The sequence below is a fragment of the Tamandua tetradactyla genome, chromosome 4, assembly GCF_023851605.1.
Source record: "Tamandua tetradactyla isolate mTamTet1 chromosome 4, mTamTet1.pri, whole genome shotgun sequence".
Lineage (NCBI taxonomy): Eukaryota > Metazoa > Chordata > Mammalia > Pilosa > Myrmecophagidae > Tamandua > Tamandua tetradactyla.
In genome coordinates, this window is record NC_135330.1 from 6,869,953 (window position 1) to 6,890,467 (window position 20,515).

Here is a 20,515-nt window from a genome sequence, read left to right on the forward strand (position 1 = left end):
TCCCACTGTCTTCTTGCCTCCATGGTTTCTGCTGAGAGATCTGCGCATAGTCTTATTGGGCTTCCCTTGTTTGTGATGGATTGCTTTTCTCTTGCCGCTTTCAAGATTCTCTCTTTCTCTTTGACCTCCGACATTCTGATTAGTAAATGTCTTGGAGTACGTCTATTTGGATCTATTCTGTTTGGGGTAGGGTGTACTTCTTGGATCTGTAATTTTGAGTCTTTCATAAGAGTTGGGAAATTTTCAGTGATAATCTCCTCCATTAGTTTTTCTCCTCCTTTTCCCTTCTCTTCTCCTTCTGGGACACCCACAACATGTATATTCATGTGCTTCATATTGTCCTTCAATTCCCTGAGTCCCTGCTCATATTTTTCCATTTTTTCCCTATATTTTCTTTTTCTTGTTGGATTTCAGATGTTCCGTCCTCCAGTTCACAAATCCTATGTTCTGCCTCTTGAAATCTACCATTGTAGGTTTCCATTGTTTCTTTCATCTCTTCTACTGTTCCTTTCATTCCCATAAGTTCTGTGATTCGTTTTTTCAGGCTTTCCATTTCTTCTTTTTGTTCATTCCTTGCCTTCTTTATATCCTCCCTCAAGTCATTGATTTGTTTTTTGATGAGGTTTTCCATGTCTGTTCTTATATTCTGAATTAATTGTTTCAGCTTCTGTATCTCATTTGAATTGTTGGGTTGTTCCTTTGACTGGGCCATATCTTCAATTTTCCTGGTGTGATTTGTTAGTTTTTGCTGGAGTCTAGGCATTTAATTACCTTAATTAGTTTTTTCTGGAGATTGCTTTCACTTGTTTTACCTAGGGTTTTCTTGCTGGATGAATTTGTTGTCTATCTGTTCTTTGACATTCAGTTCAGCTTTTTCTGGACCTCTAGCTTAGGTTTTGTTTAACAGAGGAGAATTTTTCAGTTCTTGTTTTCTTGTTTCTTGCCCTGCTTGTATGGTGCCTTTTCCCCCCCACCCTTAGGAGGGTCTACTTAGGTATTATAGACCCCAGCTGGATCTTCCCAGATCAAACTAGCCTCCTGTCGGGAGGAAAGAGTCATCTGCTTGGTTTTCCCTAGGGTGAGACCCAGCAGGTTGAAAGACTTTCCTGTGAAGTTTTTCTTATCCTGCCCAGTATGTGGTGCTTGTCTGCCTGCAGGTCCCACCAGCATAAGGTGATGCGGTACCTTTAACTTTGGCAGACTCTCCCTGCTGGGGGCGTGGTGGAGACAGAGGAGAGGTTGTAGGCTGATTTTAATGGCTTCAAATTACCAAGCCCTGGTGTCTGAATTCCTTGAGGGAGGGATTTCACCTGAGTTGGGCTTCACCCCTCCCCTGGGGAAGGTACAGGCTCCAGACAAGCCCTCAAATGAGTTTGTTTCTGCCTATGCCTGGGGCAGTTGCAGCCTGCGAAGTCCTGCCACTGTATCCAAAGGCAGTCAAGCCTTTGTAGAAACACAGCCACAAAAACCTGTTTCCTTCTTTTTTTTTTCCTTTTTCTGTCAGCCCTGCCCCCTTGGCACTGGGGCAAAAATGAGCAACCTCTACTTTGACCAGGTTCATCTGAGCTGGGGGCCTATTTTTAGTAGTCAGAATTTGTTAATTAATTCCACAATTGGGGTTTGGTTGGGCTCAGCCCCTGCTGCTGGTAAAGTCTCTTTCCTTTCCCCTCTGGGAAGCAGCCGTGGGGGAGGGGCGCAGGCTGCCATGGCTTGGGGAACTCTCGGTTCTGTGTGGGCTCACAGGTGGTCCAGCTGGTCCAGACCGGGGTATGCTGTGTGTCCGGTACGCTGTGTGATGTGGCCCCAGGAGCTGTTCTGTACTGTTTCTGGTTATTTAGTAGTTGTTCTGGAGGACGAACTAAAACGTGCACATTGCTAAGCCACCATCTTGATTTGATGTTCTCTGTCCTTTTGCTGAGGATTTTTGCATCTATGTTCATTGGAGAGATTGACTGGTTGAAGTTTTCTTGTAGTATCTATCAGGCTTTGTTATTAGGGTGATGTTAGCTTCATAGAATGAGTTGTGTTGTGTTCCCTCTTGATTTTTTGGAAGCATATGAACAGGATTGGTATTAATTCTTCTTGGAAGGCTTGGTAGAATTTACCTGTGCAGTCATCTGGTCTTGAGCTTTTCTTTTATGGGAGGTTTTTCATGACTGATTGCATCTCTTTACTTGTAATTGGTTTGTTGAGGCTTTCTATTTCTTCTTGAGTCAGCATAGGTTGTTCGTAAAAGATTGTGTTCATTTCATACAAGTTGCCTAGTTTGTTGGTGTACCATTGTTCATAGGATCCTCTTATGACATTTTTTATTTCCTTAGGGTTTGTGCTAATGATGCTCTCATTATTTGTATTTTCTTTGTGTTTGTCAGTCTAGCTAAGGGTTTGTCAATTTTATTTATGTTCACAAAGAACCAACTTTTGGTTTTATTGATTCTATTATATTTTTGTTCTTCATTAAATTTATTTCAGTTCTAATCCTTGTTATTTCTTTCCTTCTGCTTGCTTTGGGTTTAGTTTGTTGTTTTTTTCTTTAGTTTCTCCAGGTGTTCAGTTAGGTCTTTGGTTTTAGCTCTTCTTTTTTTTTTTTTTTTTTTTGCATGGGCAGGCACAGGAATCAAATCCGGGTCTCCAGGATGGCAGGCAAGAACTCTACCTACTGAGCCACTGTGGCCCGCCCTTAGCTCTTCCTTTTATTATAGGCATTTAGGGCTATAAGGTTCCCTCTCAGCATGCCTTCACTGCATCCCATAAGTTTTGATATGCTGTGTTCTTGTTCTCATTCGTCTTGAAATATTTACTGATTTCTCTAGCAATTTCTTCTTTAACCCTGGGTTGTTTAAGAATGTGTTTAACCTCCATATATTTGTGAAATTTATAGTTCTCCAGTGGTTGAGTTCCAGTTTTATTCTATATGATTGGAGAAAGTGCTTTGTATGATTTCAGTCTTTTAAAATTTATTAAGACCTGTTTTGTGCCCCAGCATGTGGTCAGTCCAGGAGAATGTTCCATGAGAACTTGAGAAGAATGTATATTCTGCTATTTTGGGGGTACAGTGGTTTATATATTTAGGTTAGGTCTAATTCATTTTATCATACTATTTAGATTATGTTTCCTCTTTGATCTTCCATTTAGGTGTTCTTTGTATTGAAGGGAGTGGTATGTTGAAATTTCAACCTATTTGTACCTTTGGTCTAAAATGAGTCTCTTGTAAACAGCATGAAGATCATATTTTTTCATCTACTTTACCAGTCTGTGTCTTTTCATTGGGGGAGTTTAATCCTTTAACAGTCAGTGTTATTACTGTGAAAGCAGTACTTCAAACATTTTATCCTTTGGCTTTTAGTTGTCAGATCTATTTTTTCTCTCTTTTTATTCTTTTAGCTACCCTAATGATATTCTTCATTTGTATAATCTCCAAGCTTCTCTTTCCTGTCTCTTCTTTTCAACTGGCAGAACTTCCTTTAGTATTTTTGTAGGGCTGGTCTCTTGTTAATGAGCTCTTATTCTGTTTATCTATGAATATTTTAAACTCGTCCTCATTTTTGAAGGACAGCTTTGCAGATAAAGAATTCTTGGCTGGCCTGGCAATTTTTCTCTTTTCTGTATCTTAAATATATCATATTACTGTCTCTCACCTCCATGGTGTTGATGAGAAATGAACTTTTAGTCTTGTTTGGCTTCCCTTATATGTGGTGGATCACTTTTCTCTTGCTATTTTCAGCATTTTCCCCTTTTCCGTGGCATTTGTCAGTTTGATTAGTGTGTGTCTTGGAGTGGGTCTAATTCTGATTTATTTTCTTTGGAGTACTTTGGGCTATGTCTTTTGTAAGGGTTGGGAAACTGTCAGCCATTTTTTCCTCAAATATTCTTCCTGGTCCTTTTCCTACTCTTTTCCTCTGGAACACCTAATATTTGTATGTTTGTGTGCTTCATGTTATCAGACATTCTTTCTCTGAGGTGCTTTTCAAACTTTTCCATCTGTTCTTTTGTCTGTTTGAATTCAAATGCTCTATCTTCTAGCTCAGTGATCCTTGCTTTTCCCTCTTCAAATATGCTTTTGTGTGTCCCTAGTATAGTTTAAAATTTCATCTACAGTGTCTTTCAGTTCTGTAAAGTCTGTTATTTTTTGTGTATTCTTTAAAACTCTTTATGCTTACATAGTATCTTAGTATTCTGTATCTCATAGCCAGCTACTTGAATTTGTTCAGGAGATTTGTTTAAACATGTTTGCTTAATTCCAAAGTCTGTGCTTCCTTGTTTTTTTTTTGGGTGTGTGTGTGTGTGTGTGTGCATGGTCCAGGAATCGAACCTGGGTCTCCTGCATGGAAGGTGAGCATTCTACCACTGATCCACTCATGCATTTTAGTATGTTCCTTTGACTGGGCCATATCTTCCTGTGTTTCAGTATGTTTTATCATTTTTTTGCTGGTATCTGGTCATCTCATTATCTTGATGTGTCTGTTTTGAGGATCTGTTTCTCTCGTCTAGGATTTTGTTGTTTGGGTTGTATTAATCCCTGTTTTGACAGGACTGGGTATCTGTGCAGGGGCTGTAGACCAGCTTCAGTGGGCTTGGGACAGGGTCTGGAAAGACTCAAAAAGTCCCTTCATTTTTCCCCTGTATCTCCTGGCCTGCCCAGAAGATGCGTGCTTTGGCGACATATTTGAACTCTGAAGCCCTTGAAACAGTGGCATCCATCGGCATCTGACCAGGCCGTGCTGAAACTTGGGGACCTCACTTTATTGGCCAGTATCTCTCTCACTGTTGGACCTTGTGTCCCTCTGTATATGGGGCAGAAGATTCCTGCAGCTGTCCCAGTCTGCAGCTGTCCGACAGGCATGGTCTGGGCCACCTGCTGCTGTTTCCCTTAAGGGTGGGGAATGGGCCCTAGGAACTGTGGCAGGAATTACAGTTTGCCCACGTTTTCTCAATCTCTTCATGCTGCACTGACTTGGACATTGAAATGTCCTCCCCTAACCCCTGGGTTCCCAGTTAGTTGACTGCTTGCTGCTTTCAGGAAAGAAGTAGGTTTTGCTGTTCCTTTCCTATCCCTCCATTTTAGAAGCTCCTCCTTTGGACCCTTTTGCGTTCAGGCACTTCTCCCTGGAGGGTCCTGCCCTGGATCTGTGTGAACTTGGGGATCTATTTCACTACTGTGAGAGTTTTTTTAGTCTGTGTCCCTGTTGGGATGTGGGAGGGATCTCAGCCACTGCCTCTGGCACTGCCCCAGCTGTATGGGACTGAGTGAGGGGGAGAAAAGAGGACTGGCAAGTCTGGGGTGGAAGTTTCTTTTTTTTCTTTTTTTTTTTTTTTTAAATAAATAAGGCAAGTGCTTTATTTGTAAGCATGTAAAGGAATATCTCATTCAAATCACATAAAACATTTTAGAGAATAGCAAGTTAAGGAACACTCCCAAACTCATTTTGTGGGACTGAGATAATCTTGATAAAATCAGTGATGGGCGGTATGAGAGAGGAATATTAGAGGCCAATTTGTCTTGTGAACATATAGGAAAGAAACCCTATGAAATATTAGCTGATTGGATATCTATTAAAAGATGACATCATGACCAAACTGGTTTTATATAAGCAAAGATGGCTTAGAATTAGAAAATCTATTATTGTAATTCACATTACTAGATGAAAGGAGAAAAGTTTAAAATCATCTCAACAATACAGAATAAGCAAGTCAGAAGTCTACTGTTGTGCCTTCCACGGTGATTTCCTCTGCGAGAAGGAGCCTGATAACAGGGGTCCCTGGGAGCCAGGTCCCGGACCAGAAGGGATCATTGACAGCCCTCCCTCACCGGCTGCAACTCCCAAGGAAGCGTGCACAGAGTGTGGAAGCATCCTCCGTGACCGTAGGAACGCAGAGTCCAAAATCCACAGGGCAGGCTGCGAAGCCGATGACTCCAATGGATGGCCTGGATGAACTCCACAGGAGAGGCTCACCAGCCAAAGCAGGAATGCCGGAAGTTTCTTTTCTGATATTTTTCTCTTTCTTTGATTGAGCATTTGTGGATTTCTTCTCCAGTCTCTACCTTCCTCCCGAGTTCTAAGCAAGTGAGATTTGTCCTTTTATTCACTGAACTTCTGGGGAGGTTTTCTCAGGGGATGTTTTACCATGTTGATGATATCACTCTACTTATTTAATTTTATTGTTTAATATCTTTCTTTTCCACAAAAAAGGAAATTCCACAAAAGCAGGGATTTTGTTTCTTTTAATCACTGAAATATTTCCAGTGCTTGAAAAATACCTGGTATGCAGTGGATTCCCAATAAATATTTGGTAAATATTTGAAGAATAAAGAAGTGTTGGACTTTGAAGGATCAGTAAAATTTTATTAGGTAGAGATGAAGGCAACTGAGCATTTAAGGCTTTTGGAAACACACATATTGTTAGCTGGAGAACAGTAACAGTCCAATTTGACTGCTAAATTATCGAGTAGAGAACCTATCAATGACAAATCTGGGACTAATATCCTATTTCATGAGGGTCTATTTTCTTTTCACTATATTTCATGGCTGTACTCCATATGGCAACTGGAAGCTGCGCTTAATCAATTATTAAACTGTCAAAGAGATTATAGCAAAAGTAATGTTAAAAAATATAAAACAATTGTATTTTAAAAATTCTGCTTTTACTTTATAAATTGCTTTCCACCCTACTTCAAATGGTTAAGAATTCTTATCACTATTTAGCTCTGTGTTCCAATAAATTTTGCTTACTGGATTTATATCTGTTATTTGAGTGTATTTCCTTCCTAGTGTGGTTTGTTTGGAGCTGTATGTATCCCAGAAAAACATGTTCTTCAACTTAATCCATTATAAGTAGGACTTTTTGATGAGGTTGCTCCAGTTAAGGAGTAACTGGAGGATGGGTTTTAATCCTATTACTGGAGTCCTTTATAAGGAGAATGAGACTCAAACAAGGGGAGAAAAAGCCACAGGGAGCAGCCAGAAGCTGAAATTCAATGGAATGAAGAAGAGAAGAGATAGGGCAAGAGGGGCCGTATGTGCACTGCCATGTGACAGAGGAGTCCAAGAACAAGGATTGCGGGTTGCCATCTCCAGGACTCCAGTCTTCAGGAAGAAAGCATCACTTTGATGACATCTTGATTTAGACTTTTAGCCTCAAAACTGTGAGCAAATAAATTCTCATTGTTTAAGCCAACCTACTGTATGGTATTTCAACAGCTAAGGAAACTGAAACAAGTATATGCTTTCTATATGCATATCTTGATAGATAGAATAATTACCCTAGTCTCTTCAACTCTGGTAGGGTTGGATTTACCTCTCGGTATGTTTTCACTACTCCTGGTATGTCATGGAAGATTGTTGCTATTCCTGGACTCCTGGCCACTCCTACTCCAGTGGTAGTGTCTGCTTGTAAAGTACTGTCAGTGGAAATCAACCATAGCCCAGGTTCACCTAGGAAAACAAGAAAAGCACTTCACTGCAACCCTTGATACAAATTGGTGGTCACTCTAACTTTATTCAGATTCCATATTAGTAGATAATTCAAACATAGATATCTCTTCCCAGAAGGAACTCCAAGCTTTGAGGATAACTTTGTTTTCTGAATGTCTCATCTCTCTAAATATATTAGTAAATATATGCCAGCAAAATACAGGTGACCTACGGACTTTCAGGATCATATCAGGAGCCACGAGTTAGAGAATGTACCTATTCTTTTTATATATAAGGATAGCTCTAGTTAAGCTTTGTTCAAATTCAGTTAAGAACAAATCTGCTTTGACCTACTGATTGATGCCAACAGAAACCTACAAGAAAGTGACAATCGGCAGGAGAGTGAGTTTGTATACTTTGGCTTAACCCTTAAGGTGACAGAAGGAAAGCCAAAGATTAGGTTAGATGACTGATACTGGCATGTGGACCAGTTGCTTTCTTACCCAAAGTGATGTGGATTTGGGATGCCCCCCATAATTCTAGAATGAAAGATTGAGGAACAATCCTGATAAAATCCTAGCAAAAGTCAATTAAAAAGCCTTTGCTTTATTGGCGAGATTCAGAATAATGGGATTGTAACTCTGATTGCCAAACTTAAAGCAGCTTTAGCTTGCTGGCCCTGGATTTCATGTTGGCAGTGATTACTTGCAAGTGAGTTTTTACAGGAGTGGAGTATTTGACCTAAGCTAACTATATCGCCCTTTGTATTAAGGCCAACATGTATGTTAAAAGTCAGGCCCATCTTTTTAACTAATAGAGCAAGAATTCCTTAAGGTTGAACCTAAACAATGTGGATTAGCAAATGCTATCACAACTTCCTCCCTGGAATCTCAAACATTTCCCAAAGGATTTTCTCTCTGATGGTAAAAAACGCATTTTAATAACTCCCTCTTCTAATGCATATAATCTTGGCCACAAAACCTTTGTATTGGAATACCTAATACCCCTTATGAAAGTAATGGAGATTCCTGCCCTTATAAGTTTCTCTATCTTATTTTTTTTTTCTGTTTTTTTTTTTAATCATTTGTACCATCTGTTGCTTCACTTAATAGATGGTAGTGGTGATGGCATAATATTGTCAATGTAATCAACACTACTGAATTATATATTTAAAGTGATTAAAATGGGAGGTTTTAGGTTGTATGCTTCCAGAATAAAAATTCCTAAAAATCATAGAACTATACAACTCAAAGAATAAATAAACCCTATGGACTATAGTTAATAGTATAAGTATAATAACATTGGTTCATCAATTGTAACAAAGCTATCACACTAGTATAAAATGTTAATAATGAGAACTGTAGGTGTGAAGGGGGATATATGGGAACTCTGTACTTTCTTCATGATTTTTCTGTAAACCTACAACTGCTTTAATAAATGAAAAAATATTAGATAGCTGATATAACAAATATGGCAAAATCCTAGGTGAAGGGTACATTGCAGTTTTGTGTATTGTTTCTGTATAACTTTCACAACTTTCCTCTAAAGTTAAAATTTTTTCAAAATAAAAATATTAAAAAAAAAAAAAAAGTCAGGCCCAACATTGGAGGAGTCCAAGAACAAGTGTTGCCGGTTGCCATCCCCAGGACTCCAGTCTTCAGGAAGAAAGCATCACTTCGATGACATCAATTCATTACATCACTTCATCTAAACAATATACCTGTAGGTGCCAGAAGAGGTTGCAAAGCTAAAACCACATCAAGTAAGACAGACAGTCTTACTTGAATGTATTATTTGGAAATAAGCACTAAAGGGTACACCCCTTTGGAATATACTGTCTACAAACCCAAAGAATTAACACTGTATCTTCATAACTGAGGACTAATTTTTTAAAATTTTATTTTATTTTTTCAGTAGTACATCATAGAATAGAAGAGCTTTGCTGATCAAGAGTACAGATTAATTTAGCAAACCATGGCAATTAGCATTATCTAACTGAGGCATGTGTAAGAGCAGCCTCCAGAACAGCTTCTTGACTCCATTTGATCTCTCTTGGCTGCTGATGACTTATTTTGTTATACTTCTTTCCCCCCTTTTGGTCAGGAGGGCATTGTTGTTCCCACAATGCCAGGACTAGAATCATCCCCAGTCAAGAGTCCATTTTAAGCAACTCAGAAAGTAGATTGAAAAAGAAATACTTGGGGGAAAGCAAAATGTTGCTTTTTGTTTTTTTAATCTGTGACAGGTACCTGAAAATAGTAAATTTTCACCCTTGTAAGTTACCTCATTATATAAAATGTTTTCTTGAAATCTTATAAACTATTTTCTCCCTATAAAAGAGAAATGATCTTCTTTATCCCCATGCCTAATCGTTCATGAAATGACAACTATAAAATGTATAAAAATGCTGTCCTTTGGTTCCCTTTTGTAGCTTTCTTTTCCAGAGAAGAGAAAGAGTAAATAAATCAAGCTTCTAATACTGAAAAAAAAGTACAGATTAAGGTGAAACTCAAAGTCAAACTTCATTACAGTGATCATTTATTAGGAGTAGAACTTCAAATGTGTCTGTATGAAACAGTGTATACATACACATTGGTTCTTAGAAATAAAGCCTTATTCCCCTTTCCTTCATTTTATTTCATCCTTCTTGCTCTTCAGTTTAGCAAATATTCTCCTTCAAAGGCTGGGAACAGAGGTGAAGGGATGGTACCCTGCACTGTCTAAACAATACAGCATAGGGCTGTGCATTCAATAGGTACTTGAGAAATATTACTGGCTGACTTCTATCTGGCTGGCTATTGAGAGAAATAAGCATTAAACTAAAAACTGTCAGGTACATGTAAATAATAAAACACAAAAGTATTTTCCTCAGAAAAATCCTCAGATTTAAAATAATTAGAAAAACCAAAATCCTGTAAGGGATGAATTGCTTTCTAGATGAGAAAGAAGGTGCACAGACCATGCTGGTTGACGAGGTGAGTACTGAAGCAGATGACATCACCAACAAAGGTAAGCTTGGTGTCTGGCTCAATGGCGTGCTCTACCACAACAGGAATATAATCTGCCATGCCTCGGTGTCTCCGGTCCCAGAGCCCTACAAGTGTCACCCCTCTGTTCACAGCCTGGGCCATGTAAGTATAATTCCTGCTTCCTGGTCCAATAAGGAGGAGGTCATCTCTGAAAGTAGACATGAAAGGCAGAAATCTGAAAAGTGACAATAATCAGGAAATTGTCCTGGGGGCAGACCCTATCACAGCATCTTACATTTGTCAGCTCAATGGTTCAGAAGGTATTCCATAATGGAGGTTAAGCAAGGGCCAGAGATCAGATCTATTATCTTTCTACAGGGCCCAGTAAAGCTTTTCGATGATAATACTCCATTTACCTCCTTACAGGTCTTTCTGTGAATTAGAACTTGACAGATTTAAAACATCCTGGAATTTTTCTTTATTAAACCATTCTTTAACTGAGTCTGGTCTTTTTTTTTCTAACTTAAGGGAAGATCAGATTCCAAGTGCAGAATATCAGGAATTTAGTGCGGTTACTATGTAATACCAGCCTGATCTATAAGAATTATTCCATAGTATCTACCCCACTCCCTTGACTTTTATACCTGTTGAGAGCCAGATAAAGCTGGGTATTGTGTGTGTGGAACTTCTCTCCGATGCTACTATAAAACTGAACAGAGAGGGTGAGAGACATGCCCAAGGGAAAGGCTGAAAGGGTCCTTCCTTGGGTTGTATACAGCTTGGGTTGGCTGCTCATTCGCAAGTATGTCACTGGTGCTACCTGTGGGAGACAAAACCTAGTACAGAGAAGGATGCATTGGAGAAGAGCTGAGACCATATTCTGAGATTTATAATCAAAGATAAAAAAAGAGTGATGTTCTTTTTCCATTTGAAGTAGCTCTTAATTTGAGATGACTTACATTAGAGGAAAAAAATGACAGTACAGGAAATAGATTTTTAATTATTAAAGCTGTGAGAATGTGAAGAGAAGCTAAGAGCTTTTTGAGGAAAGGACTACAGTTTGTGCAGAGTATTCAACATTTGTTGTTGAATAAATGATCATTTTTCAAGAATATTATAGATTGTGTTTTCATACTGTAGAAGATAGCTATGATTAAGAGAAACTCAAAAGATAGTTTGAATTTTATAGCCTCATTTAACTATTCTGGGTCTCAGACTTCCTAATAGTTTAACGGGGGTAATAATGCCTTACATCATAGGGCTTTTGTGATTGTTAAGAGAGATAATAGACATAAAAGGACCAACACAGTAATTTGTATATAGTAGATGCCTAATGCCTAAAAAAATTTTTTGATATTGCACTGACTTACTTCTGAGGTCCCTTACAAATTCAAATTGTTTTATTCTAATAACAAAGCCTATTTTGACAGCAATAGTTTTATACTCTTCCCACATCAATCCTTTTGCTAGAACTGCTCAGAAGAGTCATACCAATCCAAGGCTAATCCCTTTTCTAATAGGGGCTCTAATGCCCACTTTAATTGTATGATTTATAACTATGTCAAGATTGGCCTCACCTTTTTTTTTTCCCCCAGAGAAATTTTGTATTTATTTCTTTGGTTCACAGGAATGCCACAGGGACAGGCTGGCTAATACATTAGATAATTGCCTCAGTTCCCTATTTCATTTTGGATTGTGTAGTTGGCTTCTTATCTTACAGAGAAGTTTCTAGTTCTTAAAAAAAACAAATTTGTTTCTTAAAACAATGGTATTCCTTTTATTTTTTTATTAAGGCCCTGAACTCACCTGAACTCCAGTTATGGTTGTTTGGTTGACTCCAAAAGGTTCTATAGAAGTGACTTCCAACACAGCAGTGCCTGCAATGGAACCAGCTTTCAGAAGCCCTTCACCATCCTCGTCGATGACAGACGAGTTAGGGAAACACTTGAGAACACGCGAACTCACAAAGGCAGCCCCTTCCCTAGGGAACAAATGGAGCAAGTGACATCTCTTGGGGACTCTGTTTGACCACAGATAAAGGAGGAAAGATCAGGATTGCTGTTATAAGTTGTACTCTGAGGAAACTGCTTGCCATTTGCCAGGTTGTATGCTTATTTGTTCTTCAGGTAAAAATCTGCCTGTGGATTATGCTTATCTCTTTAAAAATAAAACCCTATAGATATTTATCCTTAAAAAGGTATTCAACATAATGCTGAGTGAAATAAGCCAGACACAAAAGGATAGATACTGTATGATTCCACTTTTATGACCATAATAAAGGTAAAATCAGAGGCTTGTAATACAGAATATAAGGGACTTAGAAATACAGAGAAGTGAAGGGATGGGTGAACAGTTAGCCAATGAGGTTGAACGCAAATGTAAGGTAATAGATAGAAGTGAAGGCAGCTCACTGTGTGGGTCTATAAGTAATATTACCAACTGAAGGTAAACAGGATTGAGAGGGGTTGTATAGACCTATCTGTCCCACTGATTAACACTACAAATATAAATAAGTTCTTGCATGAACTATTTCAAAGGTTAAAAAAAATAATTCAGGCAAAGTAATTGAAAACAGGTATTCAAATAAATACTTGTACATGAATGTTCACAGCACCACTATGCACAATAGCCAACAGATAGAAACAACCCAAATATCAGTGAAGAATGGATAAACTATGGAATATTATTTAGTCATTAAAAGGAATGAGTACATGCTACAAATATATATGAACCTTGAAAATATGCTAAATGAAAGAAGCCAGACACAAAAAAGGTCAAATATTGTATGATTCCATTTATTTAAAATATCCAGAATAATTAAATCCACTGAAACATAAAGCAGATTATTGGTTGCCAGAGGCTGGGGGGAGGAGGAAATAGGGAGTGACTGCCTAATGGGTATGGGTCTCTTTGGGGGATGATGAAAATGTCTTGGAATTAGATAATGATGATAGTTGCACAACAAAACGTAATGACCAGAGAATTGAACACTTTAAATGGTTAATGTATGTTATGTGAATTTCATATCAATTAAAAAATTGAGGGGGGGTGGTAGAAAAATCTAGGGTAGTTCTTTCCATGTAGTTTTAAAAAAAATAGCTTTATTCAAACTATACAATCTATCCTGAGTGTACAATCAGTGACTCTTGTTATAATCACATAGATGTGCATTCATCACCACAATCAATGTGAGAACATTCTCAGTTCTTCTAGAAAAAGAATTTCATGCCCTTTATATCCCTCTATTATTAGCTTTGGGATAGTGCCTTTGCTACAATTAATAAAAGAGTATTATAAAAAAATTACAATAAGTTAACTATAGACCTTAGTTTGAATTAATTGTATTTTTTCTCATATGCCACCCTATTGTTATCACCTTGTAATACTGATGTATGCTGTAGCTCATGTAAGAGTTTATATTTGCACAATTAATTGCTGTCATTGTCCACTCTAGGTTTCGCTTAGTTACATGCTCCTAGGTTTTATCCTCTAGCTTTACTTCTGGTGACATACACAACCCTAGCCTTCTTCTTTCAACCATGCTCACACTCAGCTTTGTTAATTTTACTTATTGAGTAAAATAAAAACAATATTGAGCTACTATCCATTTCTAAACATTTCATGTGCAGTGTTTTAATAAATGTGTTTAAAGTTAGAATTTGTACCTTTCATCTTCTCTTATCTCCTTACCTGTTGGTATGGAGTTGGAGCTGAGAATTCATAGCCATCAGAATCTGCTCAGTTTGACACTCTGAATAGAAAAGTTGGAGTTTTTCAAACACCTATAATAGGAAGATGATCTTTACTCACATATGGACTTCGGTATAATTCCAAAGGTATTTTATGACAACAGCAAATCGACAATCTGCCTAACTTTTAATTCACTTAAGATCTTCCACAGTACTTCTTTTCAAAATGAACCAGGCACTTAAAATGTATCTACATATTCTAGAATATATAACCTGGCACTAGCCCCACCTCTGACCATCAGGGACTGGGCATGTAGCAAGCTTCACACTTACCACATTCTCTGTATTACTTAGATATTAGGTAAAAAACAATTTAAAAATTTCTAACTTTAGTTCTGATAACCTGAACTGAGAGTTGGGAACAAAGAACCTATAATTAATATACTAGCAATCCAGGTCTTCCACCTAATAAAGTCTTCTTTCCTCTACCCTATACTGAATCAGAGAACCAAAGCCAAAATGAAGAAGAAAAACAATCGGTCCCAAGTTCAGAGGTAGAGAAAGTTATTTGCCCCATAAAAATGGTAACTTTTCTTCTGAATTCTAATATAATTGGGGTAAATGATGGGTAAAGCTGAATTTAGCTTTTACCTGAGAATTACTGGACAAATCATTCATATTCTTATACCTTACCAGAAATAGGTTTATATTTCATTCAGTATCTTTGAATATACCTAATGGACTTTATCATAATAACTATGTTAGGCAGAATGGCTCAGAAATCAATCCCTCTCTAACTATTAGGAAATTCATAATTTTGTCTTCCTAGAGTGGGGGGTTGAGGGGAGTGTTTGTTCTATAGCTTCTATGGCAAAGAACTAGGAACTTTAAGCCTGTCTGGGGATCCCTCTAGCAATTTCTCTATCCAGATTAAGCTCTTTTGGAATGACCAAAATATAAAGTTTGGGAGCTTACCAGGATCTGAACTTCATCAGAGAGTTCCAACAAATTCCCTTCAAACTGCCCAGAGGAACTGTTCATACAACGGACACTGACTTTGATGCTGGTCCGACCGGCTGCTTTTGTGTGGACAACCATGGCAAAGTTATTCTCTACTGGGAGCTGCAGAGAAACCTAGACAATGTAGGATGGATTAAGAAATATTCATGAGTAAATATTCTGCTATTTCCTCTTTATAACAATAAGGAAAATTGGAAATGCCTAGCTAGAAGAGCTAGAATATAAGAGATTTTTTCAAATGCAATTTTATTGAAATATATTCACAGACCACACAAACCTTCCAAAGTCTACAGTCATGTCTCACAGTATCATACATAGTTGTGCATACATCCCTATGATCAATTTTAGGACATTTTCAGGACTCCAGAAGAGAAATAAAAAGAAAAAAGAAAACCCAAATCCTCCCATATCCCTTATCTCCCTCTATTACTGACCCATAGCATTGATGTGGTATATATGCTATGACTGATGAAAGAATATTAAAGTATTAGTTAACTGGAGTCTGTAGTTTGCAATAGGTACATTTTTTCCCCATACTCATCTATCATTGACCCCCTGCAATAGTGTCATACACTTGTTGTAGTTCCTAAAATAACTTTTTAATATTTGAACACTTAATCACAGATATTGTCGCTTATAAGATTCACTGTGTTGTGAATAAAAAAGTATTTGAAAAGCTTCCTTGGGGGAATGGTGAGAAAGGGGGAAAACTCAACTTCCCCAAATGGAGAATTCTTGATATTCTCACAAGCAGTGGGGACAAGCAAAGCTATAGGCTGAGCCCTCAATCTTGGGGTTTGTTCATTTGAAACTTAACACCACAAAGGATAGGCTAAGCCCACTTTAAATTAGACCTAAGAGTCACCCCAAGAGAACCTCTTTTGTTGCTCAGATGTGGCCTCTCTCTCTCTCAGCCAAAATGACAAGCAAACTCAATGCCCTCCCACTCTCTGTGTGAGACATGACTCCCAAGGGTGTGGACTTCCTGGCAATGTGGGACAGAAATCCTAGAATGAGCTGGGACTCAGCATCAAGGGATTGAGAAAACCTTCTCAACCAAAAGGGGAAAGAGTGAAATGAGACAAAATAAAGTGTCAATGGCTGAGAGATCCCAAACAGAGTTGAGAGGTTATCCTGGAGGTTATGCTTAAGCATTAAATAGATATCATCTGTTTAGTTAAGGTGTAATGGAGAGGCTGGAAGGAACTGCCTGAAAATATAGAGCTGTGCTCCAGTAGTCATGTTTCTTGAAGATGATTTTATAATGATAAAGCTTTCACAATGTGACTGTGTGATTGTGAAAACCTTGTGTCTGATGCTCCTTTTATCTATGATATGGACAGATGAAATAAAACATATGGATTAAAAATAAATAAATAATAGGGGAAACAAATGTTACAGTAAATTTAGTAGATTGAAATGCTAGTTATCAATGAAAGGGAGGGGTAAGAGGTATATTATGTATGAATTATTTTCTGTTTTCTTTTTATTTCTTTTTCTGAATTGATGCAAATGTTCTAAGAAATGATCATGATGATGAATATACTACTATGTGATGATATTGTGAGTTATTGATTATATAACAAGAATGGAATGATCGTATGGTAAGAATGTTTGTGTTTATATGTTGAATAAAAATAAATAAATTAAATATTAATAATAATAATAAAGTACTATTATAGGAAAAAAATTCACTGTTATACATATAAGAGCTTATTTTCATAGTTATCTTTATATTTCCAACAGCATATTCACCTCTCAAGTTTCAACCTCTGTTTGCAGTGTTTAAGTAACTAAGATTCTAAGTCAATTCACTGATAGAAGAATGGAAATGAGGGAAGTGATTTTTGAAATGGATTCAGACAGTAGAACTTGAGATAGGTGAGAAGTGAGGCAGTCTAATCCTGGAGTAGAAGAAAGAAGACAAGAAAGGCAAGGTCTTATTTTGGGATTATGCTAATGTTGGCTGATTATCTCCCCACTTGTCTACTCACCATTACAGTCTAGACTGGATACTGAGAATTAGAATTAGAAATTGACTGGTTTCTGGTAATAGAGAAGGTAGGACCAACAGTAAGACAAAACTTTGAAGTAGACTCTTGTCTACCCCTTTGGCATTCATTTCGTGTCCTCTCTTCCTTGCTTTCTTGCTGGCCAGAGCCCGCCAGACTATGCTTCTAGCTTTCTTCACTCACATAAATAGTCACAAGTTCTAAAATCATATTTCCCTCTATTTTCTTTGTATATAAAACTTTCTTTTTCTTTGTGCAGATCTCAATCAGGTATCTGGAAAAAAGTTTCATGCTGAAGAATGAATGGTTTATAGTTGTTTAATCCAAGTGAATCTTTAGATGCTCTAGATGGTATCATTTCTATATTACTAATAATATTAATAATAATAATAAAGTACTATTGTAGGAAAAAAATTCACTATGTTATACATATAAGAGCTTATTTTCATAGTTATCTTTATATTTCCAACAGCATATTCACCTCTCAAGTTTCAACCTCTGTTTGCAGTGTTTAAGTAACTAAGATTCTAAGTCAATTCACTGATAGAAGAATGGAAATGAGGGAAGTGATTTTTGAAATGGATTTCTATAGTACAGGAAATCTATCTTTTGGGCATGTAGATATTTCAGTTGCCCCATTTCAATACCCAGTTTGCCGAATACTGGGTTTGAGGCAGGAAAAGAAAACCTTTGTATGGCTCTTAATCATTTCTTTTGCTAGTGGAAGGAATGATGCTTTAGGTAAGAAAATTGGAGGAAGGAAGAATTAGAACAAAGACTAAGGCCTAGGCCATCTCCTTTCATACAATGCTGTTTGCTGTTCAATACAAACAAAACAAAACAAAAAAACAAATCTCTTTGCAGACCTGTACCAAAGTAAGTACAGTTCCATCTCTCCTCAATTCCAAATATAACCAAGTCCTGGTCAGACCCTGAGAGATAAGCAGGAAAACCCAACCACCAGAGTTGCCCAAGATCCAGGATTTTTTTTCTTTTTTTTTTACATGGGCAAGCACCAGGAATCGAATCTGGGTCTCCGGCATGGCAGGCGAGAACTCTGCCACTGAGCTACCATGATCTGCCCAAGATACAGGATTTTTTTTTTTTTTTTTTTTTACCAAATAAACATTTTTGCTTTAGTCTCACACATAAGTTAAAGTTTTAAAATATTAATTACCATCTATTTTTAACATCCTACAGTATTGACATGCCTTTGTTCTTCCTCATGCAAAAACAATTTTAAATTTGTACATTTAGTCACCATCATTACACACTTTAGGCATTCCTAGATTATACTATCACATATCTTTATCACATATCTTTCCTTCTGATTTCATTTGTGCCCCCAGGCCTCCTCCCTCTATCATTCTCACATTCAGCTTCATTCAGTGTTTTAACATTATTGTGCTACAATCAGGTAGTATTGTATCATTTTTGAATTTTTAAAAAAATTTATTTATTTATTAATTAAAAAAATAAGAAACAAAATAAAACATACATAATCAGCAATTCACAATATCATCACCTAGTTGCATATTCATCATTTCTTAGAACATTTGCATTAGTTCAGAAAAAGAAACAAAAAAAACATTTGAAAAAGAAATGAAACGAACACAGGAAAGAAAAAAAAAGATTATACCTATCAACCCCTTACCCCTTGCCTTCATTGATCACTAGCATTTCAAACTAAATTTATTTTAACACTTCTTCCCCCTATTATTTATTTATTTATTTTAATTAAAAAAATTTTTTTTTATGTTTTAGCAATCGAATTTTTTTTTATTAATTAACGGAAAAAAAGAAATTAACCCAACATTTAGAAATCATACCATTCTACATATGGAATCAGTAATTCTTAACATCATCACATAGATGCATGATCATCGTTTCTTAGTACATTTGCATCGGTTTATAAGAACTAGCAACACAACCGAAAAAGATATAGAATGTTAATATAGAGAAAAAAATAAAAGTAATAATAGTAAAAACAAAACAAAACAAAACAAAACAAAAACCTATAGCTCGGATGCAGCTTCATTCAGTGTTTTAACATGATTACTTTACAATTAGGTATTATTGTGCTGTCCATTTTTGAGTTTTTGTATCTAGTCCTGTTGCACAGTCTGTAACCCTTCAGCTCCAATTACCCATTATCTTACCCTGTTTCTAACTCCTGCTGGACTCTGTTACCAATGACATATTCCAAGTTTATTCTCGAATGTCAATTCACATCATTGGGACCATACAGTATTTGTCTTTTAGTTTTTGACTAGACTCACTCAGCATAATGTTCTCTAGGTCCATCCATGTTATTACATGCTTCATAAGTTTATCCTGTCTTAAAGCTGCATAATATTCCATCGTATGTATATACCACAGTTTGTTTAGCCATTCTTCTGTTGATGGACATTTTGGCTGTTTCCATCTCTTTGCAATTGTAAATAACGCTGCTATAAACATTGGTGTGCAAATGTCCGTTTGAGTTTTTGCCCTTAAGTCCTTTGAGTAGATTTCCAGCAATGGTATTGCTGGGTCGTATGGCAATTCTATATTCAGCTTTTTGAGGAACCACCAAACTGCCTTCCACAGTGGTTGCAACATTTGACATTCCCACCAACAGTGGATAAGTGTGCCTCTTTCACCGCATCCTCTCCAGCACTTGTCATTTTCTGTTTTGTTGATAATGGCCATTCTGGTGGGTGTGAGATGATATCTCATTGTGGTTTTGATTTGCATTTCTCTAATGGCCAGGGACATTGAGCATCTCTTCATGTGCCTTTTGGCCATTTGTATTTCCTCTTCTGAGAGGTGTCTGTTCAAGTCTTTTTCCCATTTTGTAATTGGGTTGGCTGTCTTTTTGTTGTTGAGTTGAACAATCTCTTTATAAATTCTGGATACTAGACCTTTATCTGATATGTCATTTCCAAATATTATTTCCCATTGTGTAGGCTGTCTTTCTACTTTCTTGATGAAGTTCTTTGATGCACAAAAGTGTTTAATTTTGAGGAGCTCCCATTTATTTATTTCCTTCTTCAGTGCTCTTGCTTTAGGTGTAAGGTCCATAAAACCGCCTCTAATTGTAAGTTTCATAAGATATCTCCCAACATTTTCCTCTAACTGTTTTATGGTCTTAGACCTAATGTTTAGATCTTTGATCCATTTTGAGTTAACTTCTGTATAGGGTGTGAGATATGGGTCTTCTTTCATTCTTTTGCATATGGATATCCAGTTCTCTAGGCACCATTTATTGAAGAGACTGTTCTGTCCCAGGTGAGTTGGCTTGACTGCCTGATCAAAGATCAAATGTCCATAGATGAGAGGGTCTATATCTGAGCACTCTATTCAATTCCATTGGTCGATATATCTATCTTTATGCCAATACCATGCTGTTTTGACCACTGTGGCTTCATAAT

The 20,515-nt window shown here is 37.1% G+C and overlaps 1 protein-coding gene across 6 annotated transcripts in view; it reads right to left on the reverse strand.

Moving 5' to 3' along the window:
* The window catches only part of NUP210L (nucleoporin 210 like), a 272,420-nt gene that overhangs the window by 11,403 nt on the left and 240,502 nt on the right, over window positions 1–20,515 (reverse strand). For all 6 annotated transcript variants that reach the window (XM_077156246.1, XM_077156243.1, XM_077156244.1 and 3 more), the window contains 6 exons: window positions 15,046–15,204; window positions 14,072–14,163; window positions 12,188–12,362; window positions 11,026–11,201; window positions 10,372–10,589; window positions 7,297–7,433 (listed from right to left, as the gene is read on the reverse strand). In XM_077156246.1, coding sequence (XP_077012361.1) covers window positions 7,297–7,433; window positions 10,372–10,589; window positions 11,026–11,201; window positions 12,188–12,362; window positions 14,072–14,163; window positions 15,046–15,204 — 957 coding nt within the window. The remainder of the gene's footprint in view (window positions 1–7,296; window positions 7,434–10,371; window positions 10,590–11,025; window positions 11,202–12,187; window positions 12,363–14,071; window positions 14,164–15,045; window positions 15,205–20,515) is intronic.